Here is a 21,026-nt window from a genome sequence, read left to right on the forward strand (position 1 = left end):
AATTTGAATTGATAATTCGAAAAAACGTATTAATAATTCGTTATTTCGAATTTGTGAAAGCAATATTATTTTTTTGTTGGCCCTAATAGGCTTTCGTATCAAACAGATCGGTCAATACGAAAATTCGAAAAGAAAAGAGAAGGAAGTGAATAACCACTCCCTCTATAAAATTGTGTCTCCTACTTTGTTGCTATAGAAACTAAGTACAATCTGCCATGCGCGAGCGAGAGTCGAGTGCAGAGAGAGAGTAGTTTGTGTCGTGTGTGGTTAAGGGTGTCTGCCATGTTTCGATAATTGAATTTGTGATTAATATGTTTGACGTCTTATACTTTTGTTCAACAACATGGGTCATGGAGCAAGTACAAATGTGAAATCAGTTACTATAAATGGTCAGAATAGTCATGATTATAAGTCAAGGTAAGTGATATTAGTTTGAAGGTTAGCTAGCTAATTCGAAGAGAGTAGGCCTAGGCCTAGGCCCTACTACTACTAGAAGAGTAGCTAAGCTAGGTGTGGTGGGGATAGCCTAGGCCTAGGCTAGGCATCTATTCTAGCTACTAGGCCTACTAGCTAGCTAGTAGTAGGCTAGCTAAGGCTTCCTCTAAAAAGTAAGGCGGTCCTACACTAAACGCCAAACGGAAACAAATGAGACTCAGAATGTTGCAAATACATTTAACAAACGAGAGTTATTGTTAAAAAATAACTTTTTTAGCAAAAATCGTCCGGATTTCTGTTAAAAATGATGAATTTAGCAACAAACTTGGCTCAGGGTAAAAAAAAGAACTTTTGTTTATAGATTAGAGGCGATCAACAAAACTATAGAATTCTCTACCAAATAACATAAAATCAGAACGTCTTTGGCAACTAAATCTTGTCGTGTAATTGGACAGTAGGTACCCAAGGCTCGCCTATGTCAGAATTAAGCATAATTTTTTTGTATACGCCGTGGCTAAAGATACGGTACCGTATCCTAACTTCCGTTTGCTAAAGGTACGGTAAAATTGCATTACGTCATAGTATGTGTGTGACGTCATCGTATAAGGACTTGGGATTTTTTTTTATATCGCGAAAACAGTGATCAATCGGCGGCTTAACATTTTCTTTATTATGCTTCATTTATCGCTATTATCCCCGTCGTGTGACAAAACTAAATCTAGCCTAGGCCTACGTCTGTTATTATTGATAGGCTAAAACATGTTGATTTTAATTCTAGAATACAGAAATTGACCGTTTCAAAAGAGGCCTACTACGTACTATAACCATGCTATAGCCTCAGTATATGAGTTTGTTTGCCAGGCTGGGGCCAGCTGCATGCGTGTGCTGATTTCTGTGACTAAGACCTGGGGCTAGGCCTATTGTCTAAATCATAGTATTTGAGGGCCCCTTTATTGTCCGCATTTGCTTTTTGTTTATGTTCACCATCTGTAAACAAAGTTTATTAAAAAATCTAAATACTGTAGGCAATTTGGAATAAAAATAAAATCCTCATAGTAACTATAGGCCTATGGACGAATGAACTAGACGCAACACAATTTCCAACATTGAATTATAATTCCTTTACTTCTAATTTGGCTATCAACATATTTCTACTGTAGTGTAGTGTTTAATTTTGTATAATGAAATAATATTTGAGATTGAGTGCATGATTTAAACGCTTTATGTAACGTCCACCAACCACATGATCTTGCTCTATTACTACAGCATCGACGATTCTCGATTCAACATTACTAGGTCTAGCCCCGAGGCTGAGTCACAGAATCATAAGCGCACACATCCATGCAGCCTGGCGCCGCCGATAGGCATTCTCTACAGACGCGATGTGAAAAAAATCCAAAGTCCTTATATGATGACGTCACACACGTCACAGCACCCCATTGGCCGATTATGACGTAATGCAATTTTACCGTACCTTTAGTAAACGGAAGTTAGGATACGGTACCGTATCTTTAGCCACAGCGTTTTTTATAATAGATGATCAGTGAATAAATTACCAATTAACAAGTGTTTTAATTATTTAAAGATGGACAAGATCCAACTCAGATGGCTGTATTGTTGAGACAAGTTTGAACTCCAGTAAGGTAAGGTATCTTACAACAAACAATAATCCCAACAAAACTAATTACTAATTACTACTTAATGTAACTTAGCATTTTCTTTTGTTTTGATCTTCAAATCAGGTACGCATAATTATATAGACGTGTTCACGCTCCTCCCTGTAACAGCTAAAAATGAAATTATAAACTACTTTTTTATATCTGTTTTTGAAGTATGTTGACGTAACAGTTTTAAAGATATATTGTCCCCCTGAAAAATATTTTTACATTTAAAATTTGTTTTTGAATGTGTCATTTTATTGTCACATAATAGTTATTCACAATAATCAAACAATTATTTACCTGGAAAAAATGTAATTTAAAGCAAAAATACTTAAATTGTCTGTCAGACAATGGTTTTGGGGTTGTAATTAAACGTTTATTTTCTGTTTTTATAGTACATATGAATAAATATTATTACTTTGTTACAGAATTTTGTATTTGAAAAATACAACAAGAATTCATACTTTGATATGTCATAATTAAAATTAAATAAAAAATACTAAATCTGTAAAAGATGATGTGCTTATTAAATAATTTAAAAATAAAAATGATGTCAAAATAAATATTACTTTATTATACTAATCAGACTCAATTTCTGTCACTTTAGCTTATTTTATTGCTAAGGTCAAGTCTGAGGGTCACTTCATCAAGCCTAAGGCCACGGTCACACTGCAGCCTCAAGCCTGGTGCGACTCACCGCGATCGATTACCTAATTGATTTTTATGATTGTATTTATTATGATAATTATCACAATTTAAATACAAGAAGCAAATCGAAACACACTTTAGTCTTACCAAAATGGCATAATGATTCTGGTAAAAGAACATTTCAATACCGCTCAGTCAAACTCTGGAATAATCTTTCACCAGATATTCGCAGATCTATAAATTCATTAACTTTGCAATCGTTTAAAAATTTGATCTAACCGTATTTTTCTCTTGCTTCTTGTGATATTGTAGTCTTTAAAAACGTTTTCATAATTTTCCATTTTTATTGTTTATATTTGTAAGTGTTAACTGGACTTCAAGGAAGAACAATGTACAAATATTGAATGAATATCCAGAATAAAGAAAGATTTCTATCTATTTATCTATGAAAATTGAAAATGATAAAATTTAGATTGTGTCTGAATAAATACTACAATTTTAGATGATCAAAAAGAAAAACACATTACTAAACAGAATACCATTACTGATAAAAGGGCCAAAAATAAAAGGACCAAAAATAAAAGGACCAAAAAACTATCAACCAAAGAATACATTCTACTATAGTAGTATTTAGTTTATTTTTTAATGTATTCACAGATTTATTTAGATCAGCAACGGACAGAATTGAAGAAATCACTGAATACTACAGAAGAGCGTTTGAAGGAATCGGAAAAGAAAAATGATAATATTGAAAAACAGGTAAATGTTACTTATATTTTACATGCAATAATGGTGATGAAATCAACAAATATGCATATGACATGATTTATAAAGCTAACTATTTATGTTTATGGTTCTACTTTTATTTTCTGGTATATCATTACTTTATCAGGGGCGGACCCCAGTTGCCTGGGCAACACCCTTAATATCGTACTAAATGTTTTCTCTGTCACTAAATTCAAATTTAGATCCCATTTCATCATATGTATTAACCATTAACGTTTTAGTCCAGGGTTGGAAGAACCTGTGTAAATTGACAGATTGCAGCGTAAAATTAACCAATATACAACACTATAACACTTACAATTTACCAGCGTTCAGCAAATTTTGTTTAGATATGTTTATTTCCCTATGTCCGTTTCCTTAGTAATTACAGACGTTCCAATTTTGAACAGTGTTTCTTTCTTTCTGCAAATTTTAATTATATTTTTCTTTTTTTGTCGCATGAATTTGACCATCTACTATATAGTGCAGCTATAGTACTATCAACAAATATAATTATATGTGGCACATGACAGGGTTATCAAAGCTGAATGTTTGTAAATGTTTACAGAAACTGCTCTTTGTACATGTACATAATATTTAAATGTAGTCCCGGAAGTTGTGCATGCAGATGCGTCAAATATTTTACATGCTATGAAATGTCATTGGTACAACTGCCTTATTTAAATATACATCCTGTAAAAGAACAAACCATTCCAGATAAAAAAGTTACTTTTCAGTTTTCCACTCAAGCGCTTCTGAACTATCTTAATTTGATAATGATATGCCAGCCAAGGAGAATAAAATAATCCAGTACAGTAACGTATGCATTTTTTAATTTGAAGATGGCAGAGGTCGAAGGTGAAAACTTTGAACTAAAAGAAAAAGTTTCAGAGTTAGAGCAAATCATTGAATCATTACAAACACAGATAGTGCCAAACGAAGAACAGGAGCTTACGGAAACATTAGAAGCAAAAGATTTATATATAGAGCAGTTGCAAGCGGACATCAATAGTCACCACCAACAGATGGATAAACTGGTAAAAAGTAAATGTTTGTTTTATACACAACTGCCATTGCATCGATCATGCTCTTTCTATTTAACGCCAGCCACAACTGTACCTGTGAACTAAGGTTCTCATACTTGTTGAAGCCTATTAGACTAAATTATTTAAACTAATTTTCATACATATACCTCCTTTGAATGTTATATCTCTTATTTTGTAGAAACTGAAATACAAAAAGCGTTTAAATGCAATAAAAACACAACTAGCTGAGGTGAAGCAAGAAGGGTCGCTTAATATTTATAAATTGAACCAAGAAATGTCATTAATGGAGGAGAAGAACTACGAACTGACAGGTGTTCCTTACCGTCTTTTATATTTTTTTGATTGATTGCACATGATTGATTTAATGTTCAATGTATATGCTTCTCATTAAAGATGTATTGTCCGCTAAACCATAAAGATGAATAAAATTGAACTTTTAATAGGTCAGTTTGCACTTTTATGAATTTAGTCACATTCACTGGAAAAATATGAATAAAAATACAAACTGTTACATTTAACTTGTGAGTGCGTGTGGCGCAGTGTGTTGGACGTTCGATCGATGTATCCTTGGCAAGATACTTTACTTATGTTTGCCTCTCTCCACCCAGGTGTATAAATGGGAACCCCCCGTTTAAATCAAGACACAACTGTACGCTGATTACTAGCTGCATTATGGGAGTATGTTTCCATACGTCTTTGATCCGACTGGATATTATTTTTTTTCAATTATTGGTCAAAGTGAATAATATTATGACATTAAAATTGGCTATTTAACAAAAGCAGTTTCAGGTTGACAATAATAAATCATTAACTTTGAAGCCTCATTGATTAAGTACTGCAGTCGGTGTAAAAGTATAATTTACTAGTATTATTTTACTAATATATTTTCATGTACAAGGACATTACCATTTTTTGTATACCATCATTTTATATTTAACTTCATTATTAAGTTTATAATCAACTATCATATATTTTTATGTAGACAGCATACAGTACCTTCACATTTTTATGTATATGAGCAATTTGAACTCTTTGCAGAATTTGAACATTTTGTAGTGTTTGAAGTATGCTACTAAAATATCATGATTTGAAATAGTAATACATTCTACTTTTCGTTTTCCCCAGCAAAACTTGACAAAGTATGCCTAGAATCCAAAAGTAAACAGCTAATGAAAAATGATATGAACAATGGTGATGAAGAAACAGATATGCCAGACTGGGAAGATAGTCGTACAAAAGTTATACTGCAACTGTCCACCCAGCTTTCTGTACAGCAGGAAAAAATTGAAGAATTACAAAGTATATTAGAAGGGAAAGAACAACTAATTAAAGAACATACAAAACCTTATAGATTAAGAAGTATATCCAAGGGAAGTTATAAAAATAGGCAGAATGGTATAGAAAGTTATGACCAAAAAACTAGTTTTACACAGAGATGGCAGTCATCATCTTCAAGAAATTTATTTGCTGAAGATGACAACACATTTGAAAAAGTCTTTGAAATAGGTCAAGAGAAGGTCATTAATGGGAAGGAGTCTTCATTTCAAAAAGACACTGAACTGACAGATGCTTCTAGTATACAGACCTTTTCTGTCACATCTATTAGTTCTGATGTGTCTGACATCACACCCAAAGCAGCCAGTCATATACGAATGCCTTCTGCCAATCCTATTAAATCTGGAGTTTCTGACATCCCTCCCAAAGCAGTCACTAGTACACAAATGCCTTCTGCCAATTTCATTAGTTCTGGTGTGTCAGATATTTCTTTATCAGGTCAGAGTTCTAAAAAGAGGAGAAGGAGAAGAAAGCAGCAGAGTGAAAACAGTCAGATGTCAGCTGAAAGCTGTAATTCCAACATTTACCCTAGCATTAAATATGGTGCAGCTAATGTCACATGACAACAAATAATGTTCTTTGTTTTGGTAATACATTTTAAATGTTTAACGTATTTATTTTTTAAAATAATAAATAATTTTTCAAAAAAATGTTCTAGTGTATATAAATATGTTATTTACAAGAATGGATCCAGGAATTCGGAAATGGAGTCATGAGTGCAGTGGTGCAGCCTTGTGTATGGTTTATTTAAACAGTCCAAGGCATATATTCATACCAAATGGTTATACCAAACTCCTAATCAAATTTTGGCTGTCAAGGGACTTTTACCATCGGGATCCGAGTGTAACAGATTAACGTAGCCATAAGTTTTTACTAAATTTGAGTATGGTACCCCGACGTAGTTTAGACCACTCGGGTCAATTTGTTATGTTCTATGTTTTAAACAATTTTCCGCCCCTTCTATGTTTTAAACAATTTTCCGCCCCTTCTATGTTTTAAACAATTTTCCGCCCTTCTATGTTTTAAACAATTTTCCGCCCCTTCTATGTTTTAAAAAATGTTTTGCCCCTTCTATGTTTTTAACAATTTTCCGCCCCTTCTATGTTTTAAACAATTTTCCTCCCCCTTCTATGTTTTAAACAATTTTCCGCCCCTTCTATGTTTTAAACAATGTTCCGCCCTTCTATGCTGTGAACAATTTTCCGCCCCTTCTATGTTTTAAACAATTATCCGCCCCTTCTGTGTTTTAAACAATTTTCCGCCTCTTCTATGCTTTAAACAATTCTCCGCCCCTTCTATGTTTTAACAATTTTCCGCCCCTTCTATGTTTTAAACAATTTTCCGCCCTTCTATGTTTTAAACAATTTTCCGCCCCTTCTCTATGTTTTAAACCATTTTCCGCCCCTTCTATGTTTTAAACAATTTTCCGCCCCTTCTATGTTTTAAACAATTTTCCTCCCCTTCTATGTTTTAAACAATTTTTCGCCCCTTCTATGTTTTAAACAATTTTCCGCCCCTTCTATGTTTTAAACAATGTTCAGCCCTTCTATGTTTTAAACAATTTTCCGCCCCTTCTATGTTTTAAACAATTTGCCGCCCCTTCTATGTTTTAAACAATTTTCCGCCCTTTCTATGTTTTAAACAATTTTCCGCCCTTCTATGTTTTAAACAATTATCCGCCCCTTCTATTTTTTAAACAATTTTCTTTTTTTCCTACTATGTTTTCTTCCCTTGCTCCGTTTCTTTCCTATTATGTCTAGTTGATCCGTTTCTTTTCCGTTTCCCTGCTCTGTTCTCTTCCCCTGCTCCGTTTTTCGTCCCCCTACTCCGCTTTTTATATGTCCCTGACCCTGCTCGATCCGTCTCCCTGCTCCGTTTTTTATATGTCCCTGACCCTGCTCGATCCGTCCCCCTGCTCCGTTTTTTATATGTCCCTGACCCTGCTCGATCCGTCTCCCTGCTCCGTTTTTTATATGTCCCTGACCCTGCTCGATCCGTCCCCCTGCTCCGTTTTTTATATGTCCCTGACCCTGCTCGATCCGTCCCCCTGCTCTGTTTTTTATATGTCCCTGACCCTGCTCGATCCGTCCCCCTGCTCCATTTTTTATATGTCCCTGACCCTGCTCGATCCGTCTCCCTGCTCCGTTTTTTATATGTCCCTGACCCTGCTCGATCCGTCCCCCTGCTCCGTTTTTTATATGTCCCTGACCCTGCTCGATCCGTCCCCCTGCTCCGTTTTTTATATGTCCCTGACCCTGCTCGATCTGTCCCCCTGCTCCGTTTTTTATATGTCCCTGACCCTGCTCGATCCGCCCCCTGCTCCGTTTTTTATATGTCCCTGACCCTGCTCGATCCGTCCCCCTGCTCCGTTTTTTATATGTCCCTGACCCTGCTCGATCCGTCCCCCTGCTCTGTTTTTTATATTTCCCTGACCCTGCTCGATCCGTCTCCCTGCTCTGTTTTTTATATGTCCCTGATCCTGCTCGATCCGTCCCCCTGCTCCGTTTTTTATATGTCCCTGACCCTGCTCGATCCGTGACCCTGCTCCGTTTTTTATATGTCCCTGACCCTGCTCGATCCGCACGTCCCCCTGCTCTGTTTTTTATATGTCCCTGACCCTGCTCGATCCGTTCCCTGCTCCGTTTTTTATATGTCCCTGACCCTGCTCGATCCGTCCCCCTGCTCCGTTTTTTATATGTCCCTGACCCTGCTCGATCCGTCCCCCTGCTCCGTTTTTTATATGTCCCTGACCCTGCTCGATCCGTCCCCCTGCTCTGTTTTTTATATGTCCCTGACCCTGCTCGATCCGTCCCCCTGCTCCGTTTTTTATATGTCCCTGACCCTGCTCGATCCGTCCCCCTGCTCCGTTTTTTATATGTCCCTGACCCTGCTCGATCCGTCCCCCTGCTCTGTTTTTTATATGTCCCTGACCCTGCTCTGTTTTTTATATGTCCCTGACCCTGCTCGATCCATCCCCCTGCTCCGTTTTTTATATGTCCCTGACCCTGCTCGATCCGTCCCCCTGCTCCGTTTTTTATATGTCCCTGACCCTGCTCGATCCGTCCCCCTGCTCTGTTTTTTATATGTCCCTGACCCTGCTCGATCCGTCCCCCTGCTCTGTTTTTTATATGTCCCTGACCCTGCTCGATCCGTCTTCCTGCTCTGTTTTTTATATGTCCTTGACCCTGCTGGATCCGTGACCCTGCTCGATCCGTCCCCCTGCTCTGTTTTTTATATGTCCCTGACCCTGCTCGATCCGTCCCCCTGCTCTGTTTTTTATATGTCCCTGACCCTGCTCGATCCGTCTCCCTGCTCTGTTTTTTATATGTCCCTGATCCTGCTCGATCCGTCCCCCTGCTCTGTTGTTTATATGTCCCTGACCCTGCTCGATCCGTCCCCCTGCTCTGTTTTTTATATGTCCCTGACCCTGCTCGATCCGTCCCCCTGCTCTGTTTTTTATATGTCCCTGACCCTGCTCGATCCGTCTCCCTGCTCTGTTTTTTATATGTCCCTGACCCTGCTCGATCCGTCTCCCTGCTCTGTTTTTATTACTCATTCATTATTTATTTAGCCTTTAAAATCGAAATACATTGTTGTAAATGTATTTCGATTTGAAAGGCTAAATAAAGAATGAATGAATGAATTTATATCCCTGACCCCGTTCGATTTGTTTCCTTTCTTCTACGGATACAGCATTTTGAGATTCACAAGATTGGTGTTTTTTACTACTGTGTAAGACTGCTTTATCCTACTTAGGGCCGGCCGTTTTAGCTTGCATATGTACATAATACATACATCTCTTTTAAAATAAACTTAGTATGGGCTATTGTTTTATATGATCACACAGATTATTCCAAAATAAGAAATATATTGTTGACCTAATTTAGTGCGTTTTAGTTGTGGATTTAATTTATGGAACAATACTTGAATAGATTAATTATCTGTATAATATTCAATGAATTGTTTGATCCATGCTGAGATTAATCAGATATTAATTAAATTTAATTAATGCAAATTATCATTGAACCTGGTTTGGTAACACGGTGACTACGCCAAACAACACAAGTTAGCCAATAGTATTACAAGCATTTAAATGACCTTTCTCCCATCTGTTACAAATTGAAAACAAAAATTGCGGCGTATTTTAATACATCAATTAATAACAAATAATCATATTAACAATATAGCATGGATGTATTTTGTACGGCTGAAACATTTCAATGTACATGTACATAAGAGGAGCGCATAACTTTAAAATGTATTAATAGATTATACATTAACACACTGTTTCGAATGCTGCCGGAACCGTATTTAAAGACCATTCGTCTCAGCCTGGATTGTGTTCAAGGTATAATAGTGCTAACACAGGTGAGTATAGGCATTTTAAAGGGTAGTTCCGGGTTTTAAATTGCTATTTGCTATAATTTATTCGCTCGCGTACCCTCGGCGCAAATAACTGAAAATTGTAAAAAATATGTGTGTGTGTGTGTGTGTGTGTTCATTGCATGGTATCGAACCCACATTAATTTAAACAACTAAAAACAATTATTGAGTATTATAGATGGATGGATCCTCGTTATCGTGTGCGGGTAGCATCATTTGACAATCATTTACAATGTGTACCAAATTTGGAAAATACCCTATCCTGGGTAAATTCATATTAATCGTCAATAATTGTAGAAACTTACTTAGCAGGCCTAAACAGGGTTACAAATTCGGTACCGAACGAGGCCTACCAACCTTCTATCTATTTTGAGTAAAAATTCTGTTCTTGCGTAAATTTATATATATATATATCCCACTAATTTTTATTGTCAGAGCAGAACGAGCGTTGTGTATATTTATAAGTATAACAGGCTTGTAGCCAGGAGGGGTGGGGGGTTATAGTTCGGGCAAACCCCTACCCCCCTTACAGCGGATCCCCTTATAGTCCGGGTTCTCGTGTATTTCCGTAGGATTTTAATGCTAAAAGTGAGATTTAACTTTATTATGGTGCTAGGATACCAAAAATGCTAGGTAACAAATTTTCACGATCCCGTAACCATGGTAACAGCCCCAAATTCAAAATGGTGACCAAATGGCCATATCTCCATAACCTTTTGGTCTATTGACAATATATTGGTATCAAAATACTCGGAATATATATATTTATATTCGTTGTAATAGAACATTTTTACTAATTGTAACCGGAAATGCTATTTTACTGTACCATTGACCCTTGACCTTGACTCGTACTGTATCTTAAAAACGGCTGGTCTAGTCATAGGAATTTAAAAATGGTCTCAAATTGCTCAGACCTTATATATTTATATTTATTGTAATGCAATATTTTGTTAAAAAATGTCCGGAAGCAAAGTTATTGACCTTTGACATAGAGAATAGCTTACACGAATTTTTATTCAGTAGTCTCTGGTCATATCTCCATAACCCCTTGGTCTATTGACGATATATTGTTATCAAAATACTCGGAATCAACATATTTATATTCGTTGTAATAGAACATTTTTACTAAATGTAACCGGAATTTTTTCTGCACTATTGACCCTTGACCTTGACTCGCACTGTATCTAAAAAACGACTGATTATAGACATTTAAAAATGGTCTCAAATTGCTCAGACCATACATATTTATATTTATTTTAATGTAACATTTTGTTAGAAAACTACCGGAAGTAAAGTTATTGACCATTGACCTAATAAACATCAACTTTATGTATAAGCATTTATCTATTTGAGCATGTATCGGCATTTGTTTGTGGTAGGGATTAAAAAATGAGTTTATACGTATTATTATCATTCGATTATTTAATTTCTAATTCACAAATTTAGTTTTTATATATTTTATAAATAGTAGGCCTATATACTTTATAGTGTAAGTAAGCACATTTATCTATGTAACTTTGGACAATAGTAAAAATTACAGCAGAAATTCATTGCACTGTATTCATTTTCCTCCCATCCACTTCACTAAAATGACGTAGTCAAATTTATTCTTCCTGCACTTTTCCTGAAATGTTAATTGCCATACTTTTACATTTTTCCTGATAAGAAACTGATAAGAAACTGGAGCTCCAAAATTGGATTAAAACATCTTTAATTACATCAATACCATGCATTTATTGTGTCAGCATCCTCGTTGCCATTAAGACAGTCAAAGAGTGAGAGTGGTTGATTCTTCAACTTTTGTGTACCTTTTTTTCATATACTGTATGGAGGTTTCTCATACATTGAACTGCTGCCGGCCATACATTATTACGTGGTTAGAAGTTCCTTGGTTCTTAGATGTTTCGAGATATGAGAAGCAATCAACATTGACTGCCATTTTGTGAGTCATTATTGCCAAGCCAATGAACCAATTTAAGGAGTGAGATTGTTAAAAGTGACCAAGAGGTTTTGATGTTTACAGCATCTTATGATTTTATCTCCTTCAAGCTACTAAATGTTTTTAGTTTCATTTTCTTTTCAGGGAGTCAACCAGACTTTGCTCACAAACTTCAAAAAGCTTGACAACTCATTTTTTTTTTATTATATCTGTTTAAGATATGTTTCTTGACTTCTTTTGCAATTATTAAGACAATGTTAAACAAGGCCAACAGCCATAAGTCGCGTGCTCTCAGAAAAAAATGAACTTTCAAAAAGTAATGTACATCAAAACAGTTCAAAAAGTACAGAAAAGCGATAAAACGCATAGTGATACCGGACCGACAGACAGATCGACAGACCGACCGACCGACATAGTGAACTATTGAGTCGCATCCACGCGACTAAAAAGGTGTTTATTTTGTTATGAATGTATTTTGATGAAATCTTGAATGATTTACCGGTATGTGTTTTGTGTTGAAAGAGTGAGTTCGATGGTATATCTAGTTCGATTTCCTCATCTATATATAAATTTACGTAAGGGCAAAATTCGGTAAATCGCGCGTTATTTCTAGAATGTGTACTCGATGGTATATAAAGTTGGTTATAATCTCGGTACTGATTTTAACCACCTGATGTAACCCTGTTTACTAATTAAATTTAGTTAGATAATTAGTTATTGACAATTAAAACGAATTTAGGTTCAACCATTTGCCCCAAATAGGGGTTTTTTCCGATCGTGATATACACTGTCTAATGGATGTCCTCATGAAAAATACCTGTACACAATAATACGAGGATACTTCGCATTTTCCTATCTCCTCCTACGATAATTGTTTTTAATAGCTGAAAACCGGTTTAACAGCTCGAGTAGAGTATCATAATGTTGAAGACATTTAAAAAATACTATTTTGATAGATTTAATATACGTTTATACAAATGTATTGATTTGCGATGAATGGAACATTCCAAATTATTTGGTTTAACCATGCTTGCATACCTCCATGATTTAACACAAGTAGGTCAATTTATGGGCCCTTTGAGAATAAACATAAATAGTATTGTAAAGCTATACAATACTGTAAATAGGTATTAACCACTTTTGGTAGCCATTTGAATCGCAAATTTCTTATTGTGTGCGTTGGTAGGCCTACTGTTTATTATAATATAAACAAATATACTAATAAACTTTATTACTGTGAGTGTGGGTAGCCCCTACTTTTAGATTATAAACACATAATAATATAATACTTTATTACTGACAGTTGCTTCTCAACGTTTGTATTAATTAATAATTACAAAAAAATATAAACGTCGTGGTGGTGTATCGTTACATGTACTTTACTATTTCAATCGACTATGACAGTGAAAATTTTAACAGTTATTAAATCGGAAATGTTTTACTCTATTTAGTGTTATGTTATTTATAGGCCTATTAAAAAAAAACCCAACCCTCAATAATGTTAGATACAAAATACAAATTGGGTTTGTTTAAAAGAGTCCAAATGAAACATTTGGACTCATTTTGTGAGAAGTTTCTCTTTTGGAAGTAATTCGCACGGTGCTAATTTTGGTTGACTACATAAATACATAAATAAATGTTTTATAGTCATGCGGTACGTAGGCCTACATTTTGAAATCGCCAGTTTTTTTTACGCTGAAATTACTATGTATTCGAGAACCATATGTGGGCACGACCTAGATGGTACGCGAGCGAAGCGAGCGTACCATCTAGTCTTAAGTAATGCCAGCAAGACCACCAACCCATTTTAACTGTTTTCCTTCTGTTCTCTAAAGCCTGATCCGGGAAGAGAGCACTATTTAAATACATTTTTTTTTCTTTACATTCTAAATTAATTACAATCTTTTATTCACTGTTATTGGGTCATCTACGTCAAACCAAGCTGGTTCATTTGTGTTAGATGGCAATAAGACGAGCATATAAATGAAAACTAGTAATGGGCAAAACAAATCTGCAAGATACCTTCCTAATAATATAGGTTATAATTACTATCAAATCTCAAATCTCACTTTGAAATTTACTACTTTTAGCCAAATCAGAAATCTTCAATTAATACGTTTATAGAGGTTCAAAGTGGCAATTGAAAACAATATTTGAAAATGTGAGTTTAGAAAAGAACTGAATGCAGCATAACATAATTATCCTAGTGACCTGGAGGTTGTTGGCGTCCCACATTACTTAAGTAATGATGTATTCTTATTAAAAGTGAAAATTACGTCAGAGTAGGGCCAAAACATCTGACCAATATTTATCCATCCTTGTAATGTAAAGCTATCCTCTATGTCAATGGTGAATAACTTTACTTCCGGCCATTTTCTCACAAAATATTGCATTGCAATAAATATAAATATATAAGGTCTGAGCAATCAGACCATTTTTTAATTTCTATGACAAGCCGTTTTTAAGATACAGTACGAGTCAAGGTCAAGGGTCAATAGTACAGAAAAATAGCATTTTCGGTTGCATTTAGTAAAAATGTTCTATATTACAACGAATATAAATATATATATATTCCGAGTATTTTGATACCAATATCTTGTCATTAGACCAAATGGTTATGGAGATATGGCCATTTGGTCGCCATTTTGAATTTGGGGCTGTTACCATGGTTACGGGATCGTGAAAATTTGTTACCTAGCATTTTTGGTATCCTAGCACCATAATAAAGTAAAATCAAGTGAAATCTCACTTTGGGCATTAAAATCCTACGGAACCCCTATTTTCATACATGAGGAACCTGATTATTAACCGACAAGATGCCCAATATAAATACATCGCCCTCATCTCTAAAAACCCTCCAAATACGTGCCGCACACACAGTACAAAAGGTTATTCGTAAATTGAAAAATTCGTAAACTCGTTCGTGAATAACTCATACATTCTTTTCTTCGCTGTATGAGCGTACGTCGAGCGATACGTGTCTGTACATTTCCAAGAGTTGCAAATAAATTGCCGATTTTCTCCCTGGATGTAACATGATATTGACGCGTGTATCGTACTCATACAGTGAGCTGGTGCAAAAACGATTCGTACAAAGGACACCGCCAGACAACTGCGTACCTAATTGTTTAGATCACGGCAGTCAGCGCATGCATAAAGATGATACCGTAAACTCCTAATTGTAAACCTGGGTTATTATTCTTTGATTGTTTTTTAGGGTGGGTTACTATTACTAATCTTAATTTAGGGACTTGAAAATAGTAACCCACTTCAACTATTCCGTTCTTCAGCAAATCATAGCAAAATAATAAAACAGTAGCCTACGAATAAACAAATTTGTTTGAACTATAATTTTATTTTATAAACTAAAAATCAATCAATCCTCACCCACTCCCGAGATCATCATGCATTATCTCCTTATTTTCAAAATACGGCTGCATAATAAACGACCAGTTTGTCAATAGTTTTTGTGACTCTAATATTAACCCCATGGGTTACTGTTAGAGTAGTGGATTATTATTATAGATTGACTTATACTGTATAAGGTTGGTTACTATAGAAGGGGGTTACTATAAGAGTGTTGGTTACTATTAGAAGGGGGTTACTATTAGAGTGTGGGTTACTATTGATTTAAGTTGATTTACGGTATACCAAAATCCTAAAAACGATTTAAAGCTAATTTAAATGCATTTTTGAATGAAATTAGTACATTATTATATGTCCAAATCGTACACAAATATCTGCTGCTGTTGCATATCTCGCGGTGGTGTTTACAAATGAAACTGAGACCAGACGACAGGTGGCGCTGTTGTATTTCACAGTACAGAGCCATATCATAGGGTAATTTGTGTACTAGATTTTTTTTCATCCGCGAAACGTCTTTTTTTCGTACACAAAATGTGTAAAACAAAAAGAAAAACGAAACTGAGGCCAGACGACAGGTGGCGCGACATTGAAAATTAGAAGCCATGCAAATTGATCTGCATATCACGTGACTATAATCCAATGTCGTAACTCTTTATATATTATGGCTCTGTCACAGTACAGAGCCATATCATAGGATAATTTGTGTACTAGATTTGTTTTCATCCGCGAGACGTTTTTTTTTCGTACACAAAAATGTTTCAAAAAGTACTATTAAACTATCGTTTAATAGTGCGTACTATTGTGACCCACAATCGTCCAATCAAATGACAGGAATTTATTTAGGTGTTATACAATAATATATATTACACTATAATATCTATGGTATCATGTACTGTAGTTTACATTATAGCATCCGATTGTTTTTTTTTCTAGACCATCAGCCGATACGAGGCTACTCAACTGTATCGATACCATCTATTTACAGTGATTAATATTCAATTTCCTCGACAAATTGCTGTAAATAAATATAGGTAGAGCTACAATAAGCATTGAATTTGACTTCTCATCAAACAATCGACGGTTAAATAGTCCACGCTGTCCACGTGTGTGAGGAGGAGGAAAAAAGTACGAATACGATCGTTTTGCTCATTGGTTGCATGCTGCATCAGAGTGTCTATTCCGACCAATTAGAGGTGCCATTTATCATGAATGTTATGTGCGAGAGTACCATTTCCGGCCATCTAGGGTAGTCATTTAACAAAATCCCCCCCCCCAACCCCCCACCCCCAATCCTTGACAGATCCTGGCTACGGCCCTGTATAATTCATTATAAACAATATAATTTCAATTTCAAATCCAGAGTTAACCTTATGAATATTTGCTTGGCTCTACTGTTATATTTAAATCGAACGCTGTGTTTTTACTCAATATTTTTCACTATATCGCATATTATAAGGGCCTACCTATATTTGCGGTTTGCAGCGTTTTAATACGTCGTTTGTATAATGATGTCATGCCTATTGAATCAATAAGCAATTGATGATAAGTTATCGATTAACGGGACCGTACCATTCAAAGGTGAACGTAATCAACTATCCAAAATATAGGCACAGGTTATTTGACATAATAATACGTGTTTAACCGTAGGCAATCTGCAAATGTACTTGCAACTAACTTACATAGATTATAAGTTCAAAATCTGTAGTTTAATTTCCACGAGATACTCTCTTAATAAACGTAAAAAAATATCGCTGAAAAACGATGGTACCATCTTTAGTCGTAAAAGTCACTGCAGAGCGTAACATGGCTAAATAGACAGCAAATCAAGAACGAAGTTGGAAACAAGTGGCAGTGCATTTTTTAATCGCCTTGAAGATAGCGAGGATATTACCATTAGGTAAATGTTAGTCCCTCTGTGTGCTCAGTCTCTGTAAGTAAATTCAATACATTTATATAATTTTTGATGGCTAATTTTAAATTAGATTGTAGTTCTGTAGAAACTTTCTCAACGTTCATCGTATAAAAAGTAGCCTAACGATGCCAAATTCAGCAGATAAATCTTGCATACATTTTTAAATAGAGGTAGATATTTGTTATTGCTTCTCACGTCGAAATCGTTTGTATGTATATGTATGTGTTGAGTTTTCAATCCATTTAGATTTGTTTTCCAATACATTAATCAATTAAAATCGAATCGAATTATAAATACAAGACTAGATTTTAACTCGTCATGGTAACGAGTTAAATCGGCGAGTGACGAGTTTAGGCTATTGCGCAACGCATCGTAACATACAGATGCTATTTATTAGGCTTAGCCTACAGTAAGCTGCACCACAACGATTGTACAAACAGCATAGCATCGATCAAAATATTTAACAAGCGTCAACAGTATTGGCATTGTTGACGGTTAGTTTTTATTTTACACCACTCACGTTTATTTAATTGTTTGAATATGATGACATTTTCAAATTAATGAATGTGACAAACTGTGCCGAAAGGGATAAAAATCCAATTTTTAAATTTCAGATGGCCATATGATGACGTCATAACATACTTACGGTCTAAATTTCACATGAATTCATATCTACAACTCATTAGCTGGTCACCAGCCATCCCGGAGAGCTATAATCGATTTAAAATAGGCATATTTTTACACAAATTTGCATAAAATTAACCATTTAGACGCACGATTTTTAAAGTTTGACGTGCACGTGTGTCATTATTTTACATTTATAAATCATCCAAAATTCAAGGAACTTATCATTAAAAGGTATACAGAACAACAATCAAGTGCAAAAACGATCTGTCTAAATAACATTTTGGTAGACAACTTTTATTATTAAATTATACAAATTATTTAAATAATTCTAAAAGTTATAAAATATATGGAAAATGAAAATTTACACTATCATGAACAAATATAGTAAATGTATATTGTATATTATATATTATAACCTACTCAATTTTAAATGTTTTCCCATACCGCCAGTGCTTACTAAATATCTTGCGAAATATAATATATGATCAACTTTAGTTCTTTAATTTATATAAGATACCTGCATTTGACTGGGTTTACAATAACAATCGATTTACATTTCTACTGTATGTCGTTCCAATCCATAAACTGTTGCTCTTTGCATTTATACACAACACCACATAAGCACATGTATACATCGGTTAACATTTATTATGTATTATACCTTACTCTCAATAACAAAATTCCTTATTTTTTATTTGCTTATTTATTATAACATATTTGATACTACTACTGTGATCCACAATACCTTAAATAATGTAATTCTTAATTATTATATGGCTATTTCAGGGGCTACTCATGTCATACTAGTTCGCTGTGTTACGGATATTTCGTGAGACCTGAGTAGGACCCAGGTGAATTCCACTGAGTGTCGGTAAGGTATTAGTACCGAGTATGTGGATTATCATATTTTATTGGGGGCGAGATAATTTGCCAAGAATTATACCAGCCCAATTGAGCGAATAGCATGGGAGAAAGCCCACAAGAAATTAAAAAAATTATAAAAAGTAGTTTAAATAATAATAATATTAAACAGCCTAATACCAGAAAAGACTATTTACATAGTTTAAAAATGATATTAACGATAAAATTGACATATACTAATAAATGGACAACTTGAAATCATTATATTGTCCTTGTAAAAAATTCTTGGAAACAAACGAAAATTCGATCACTTAGTAATAAAAACCACCTAGACTTGTCCCGGGATGAGCCCGACGGGACAAATTGTCAGTAGAAGGTGATGTTGATCTCAAAATTAAACAGGAGATGAGCCCGGCTGGATTCAATCCCGGGATGATACAGGCGGGATTTTTTTTTTTTCTTTTTTTGAGAATTTCGTTCCACTCCATAAATTGTTGTTCTTTCTCCTTCTGTTTGTATCATCGTATGTATAGAATACACTGCGGTTTCTTTAAAAGACTCAATGATACCAGTCTACTATTTCACGTCCTAAGTGTTATTATTGTAAATCACATGAATTGAAAGTAGTAGTACAAAATAAGCACTGTTTCACATGCAATGATAATCAACAATCGGTTGTCTGTGCAATACCATTTTACATATGAAATAATGTACAGTACAACATTAAAGACAGAATAGATTGTAATAGTATTAACACAAAGAGGCCTACATTGTTAACTATTATTTAACAAATCTTTTGTAACCCTTTAAGCTTAAAATTATCTCCTCTCGCAATTTATTCTTGCCTCGTATAGGCCTAGATGATTTCCTATGGACATAACATGCTGTAAGTTTTAGCATAAAGCAATAAAACTGTTTCATTGCTCTGTGGTTTTAGTGCAAATATTCCCAAATACAAATTATTTAAAATAATAAGTAGTAGGCCTACAGCTTAATTATACCCAACTTATACCTAAGGTCAGTATATTATATGTTTATACTTTTTCGATATTTCCGTATTTTTCTACTGCAGTATTATGAATTCATCAAAAGTAAACTTAAGGCGTGTTGCATCATGTACTGGATTTGCATTTCTGATGTTTGCGTTTGGTGCTATACTTGGAACAATTAGAATAACTGCAATCGATAATGCAAGATTCAAAGTCAGTCAGAGTTTGGAGTCAGATCATCTTAAACTGGAACATTTCATTCAAGGTACCGTAGGCCTACATAGAATCTGATTTAACAAATAGAGAGAACCTGAGAATAATTGAGTCGTTGTCGAGCAATTGGCTGCACTATACAAGCTTCTCTTTTTTTGGAATGTTGCCCCTCTTATTTTAATCATATTTACTGTTAATTTTTATCTAATATAAAGTTATAAGAGAAATAAATGTTACTTTGATTGATTGAATTGACACTTTCACCCAATAGTCAATGACAATGCAACAATCATTATATATTCATTTAGCTCCACAATCTAGATAGTTACAAATTTTTCTTTATTCTGGATATTCATTAAATATAATAAATATTGTTCTTGGGTCTAGGCGGGGTCTAGGCCCGTTGCCACCTGGCCTTTTGCCATCCAAACTTTTGACATCCGGTCTTTTGAATTGCCACCCGGCATTTTTCCACCCTAGGCACTTTGCCACCTAGGCCATTTGCTACCCGGCCAACTGCCACCACCGGCCATTTGCTACCCGACTGTTGCCACCTAGAAGGTCCATTTCAACTGAATTTTCCACCTTAGGTCATTATGTCCGGGATTATGTCCTTTTAAAGAACAATTATGAGGGGAAAACTGGCAACCTGGCGTGATTGTGTCAAAGACGCGTAGCTGAAATGCTACTGATTAAACAGTTGTTTTGAATTGTTTTTACGAATTGTTTTGTGACAGTCAATTGAAATGCTGTATTTTATCCTGATGAAAATTGAGATTTAAAACATTAACGAAATCAATATAAATTTATTTAGATAGATACAAGGTAAACAACGTAGGCATACAT

General features: G+C 35.0%; 1 protein-coding gene across 1 annotated transcript; it reads left to right on the forward strand.

Moving 5' to 3' along the window:
• The first annotated feature begins 248 nt into the window (after positions 1-248).
• On the forward strand, positions 249-6,492 carry LOC140062420 (uncharacterized). The gene is made up of 6 exons (XM_072108632.1): positions 249-417; positions 2,021-2,078; positions 3,402-3,503; positions 4,352-4,546; positions 4,734-4,866; positions 5,681-6,492. The coding sequence occupies exons 1-6, from the start codon at positions 344-346 to the stop codon at positions 6,451-6,453; spliced, it is 1,335 nt and encodes a 444-aa protein (XP_071964733.1). The 5' UTR covers positions 249-343; the 3' UTR covers positions 6,454-6,492.
• Positions 6,493-21,026: the final 14,534 nt, after the last annotated feature.

Source organism: Antedon mediterranea, chromosome 11 (genome assembly GCF_964355755.1).
Source record: "Antedon mediterranea chromosome 11, ecAntMedi1.1, whole genome shotgun sequence".
In the NCBI taxonomy this organism is placed as follows: Eukaryota; Metazoa; Echinodermata; class Crinoidea; order Comatulida; family Antedonidae; genus Antedon; species Antedon mediterranea.

Bases quoted from the DNA above. Each gene is read 5' to 3' on its own strand.
- LOC140062420 (XM_072108632.1), top strand. From the start codon at position 344: ATGGGTCATGGAGCAAGTACAAATGTGAAATCAGTTACTATAAATGGT. The intron at 2,079-3,401 runs GTAAGGTATCTT...ATGTATTCACAG, and splicing joins CAAGTTTGAACTCCAGTAAG to ATTTATTTAGATCAGCAACG. The intron at 4,547-4,733 runs GTAAAAAGTAAA...CTTATTTTGTAG, and splicing joins ACCAACAGATGGATAAACTG to AAACTGAAATACAAAAAGCG.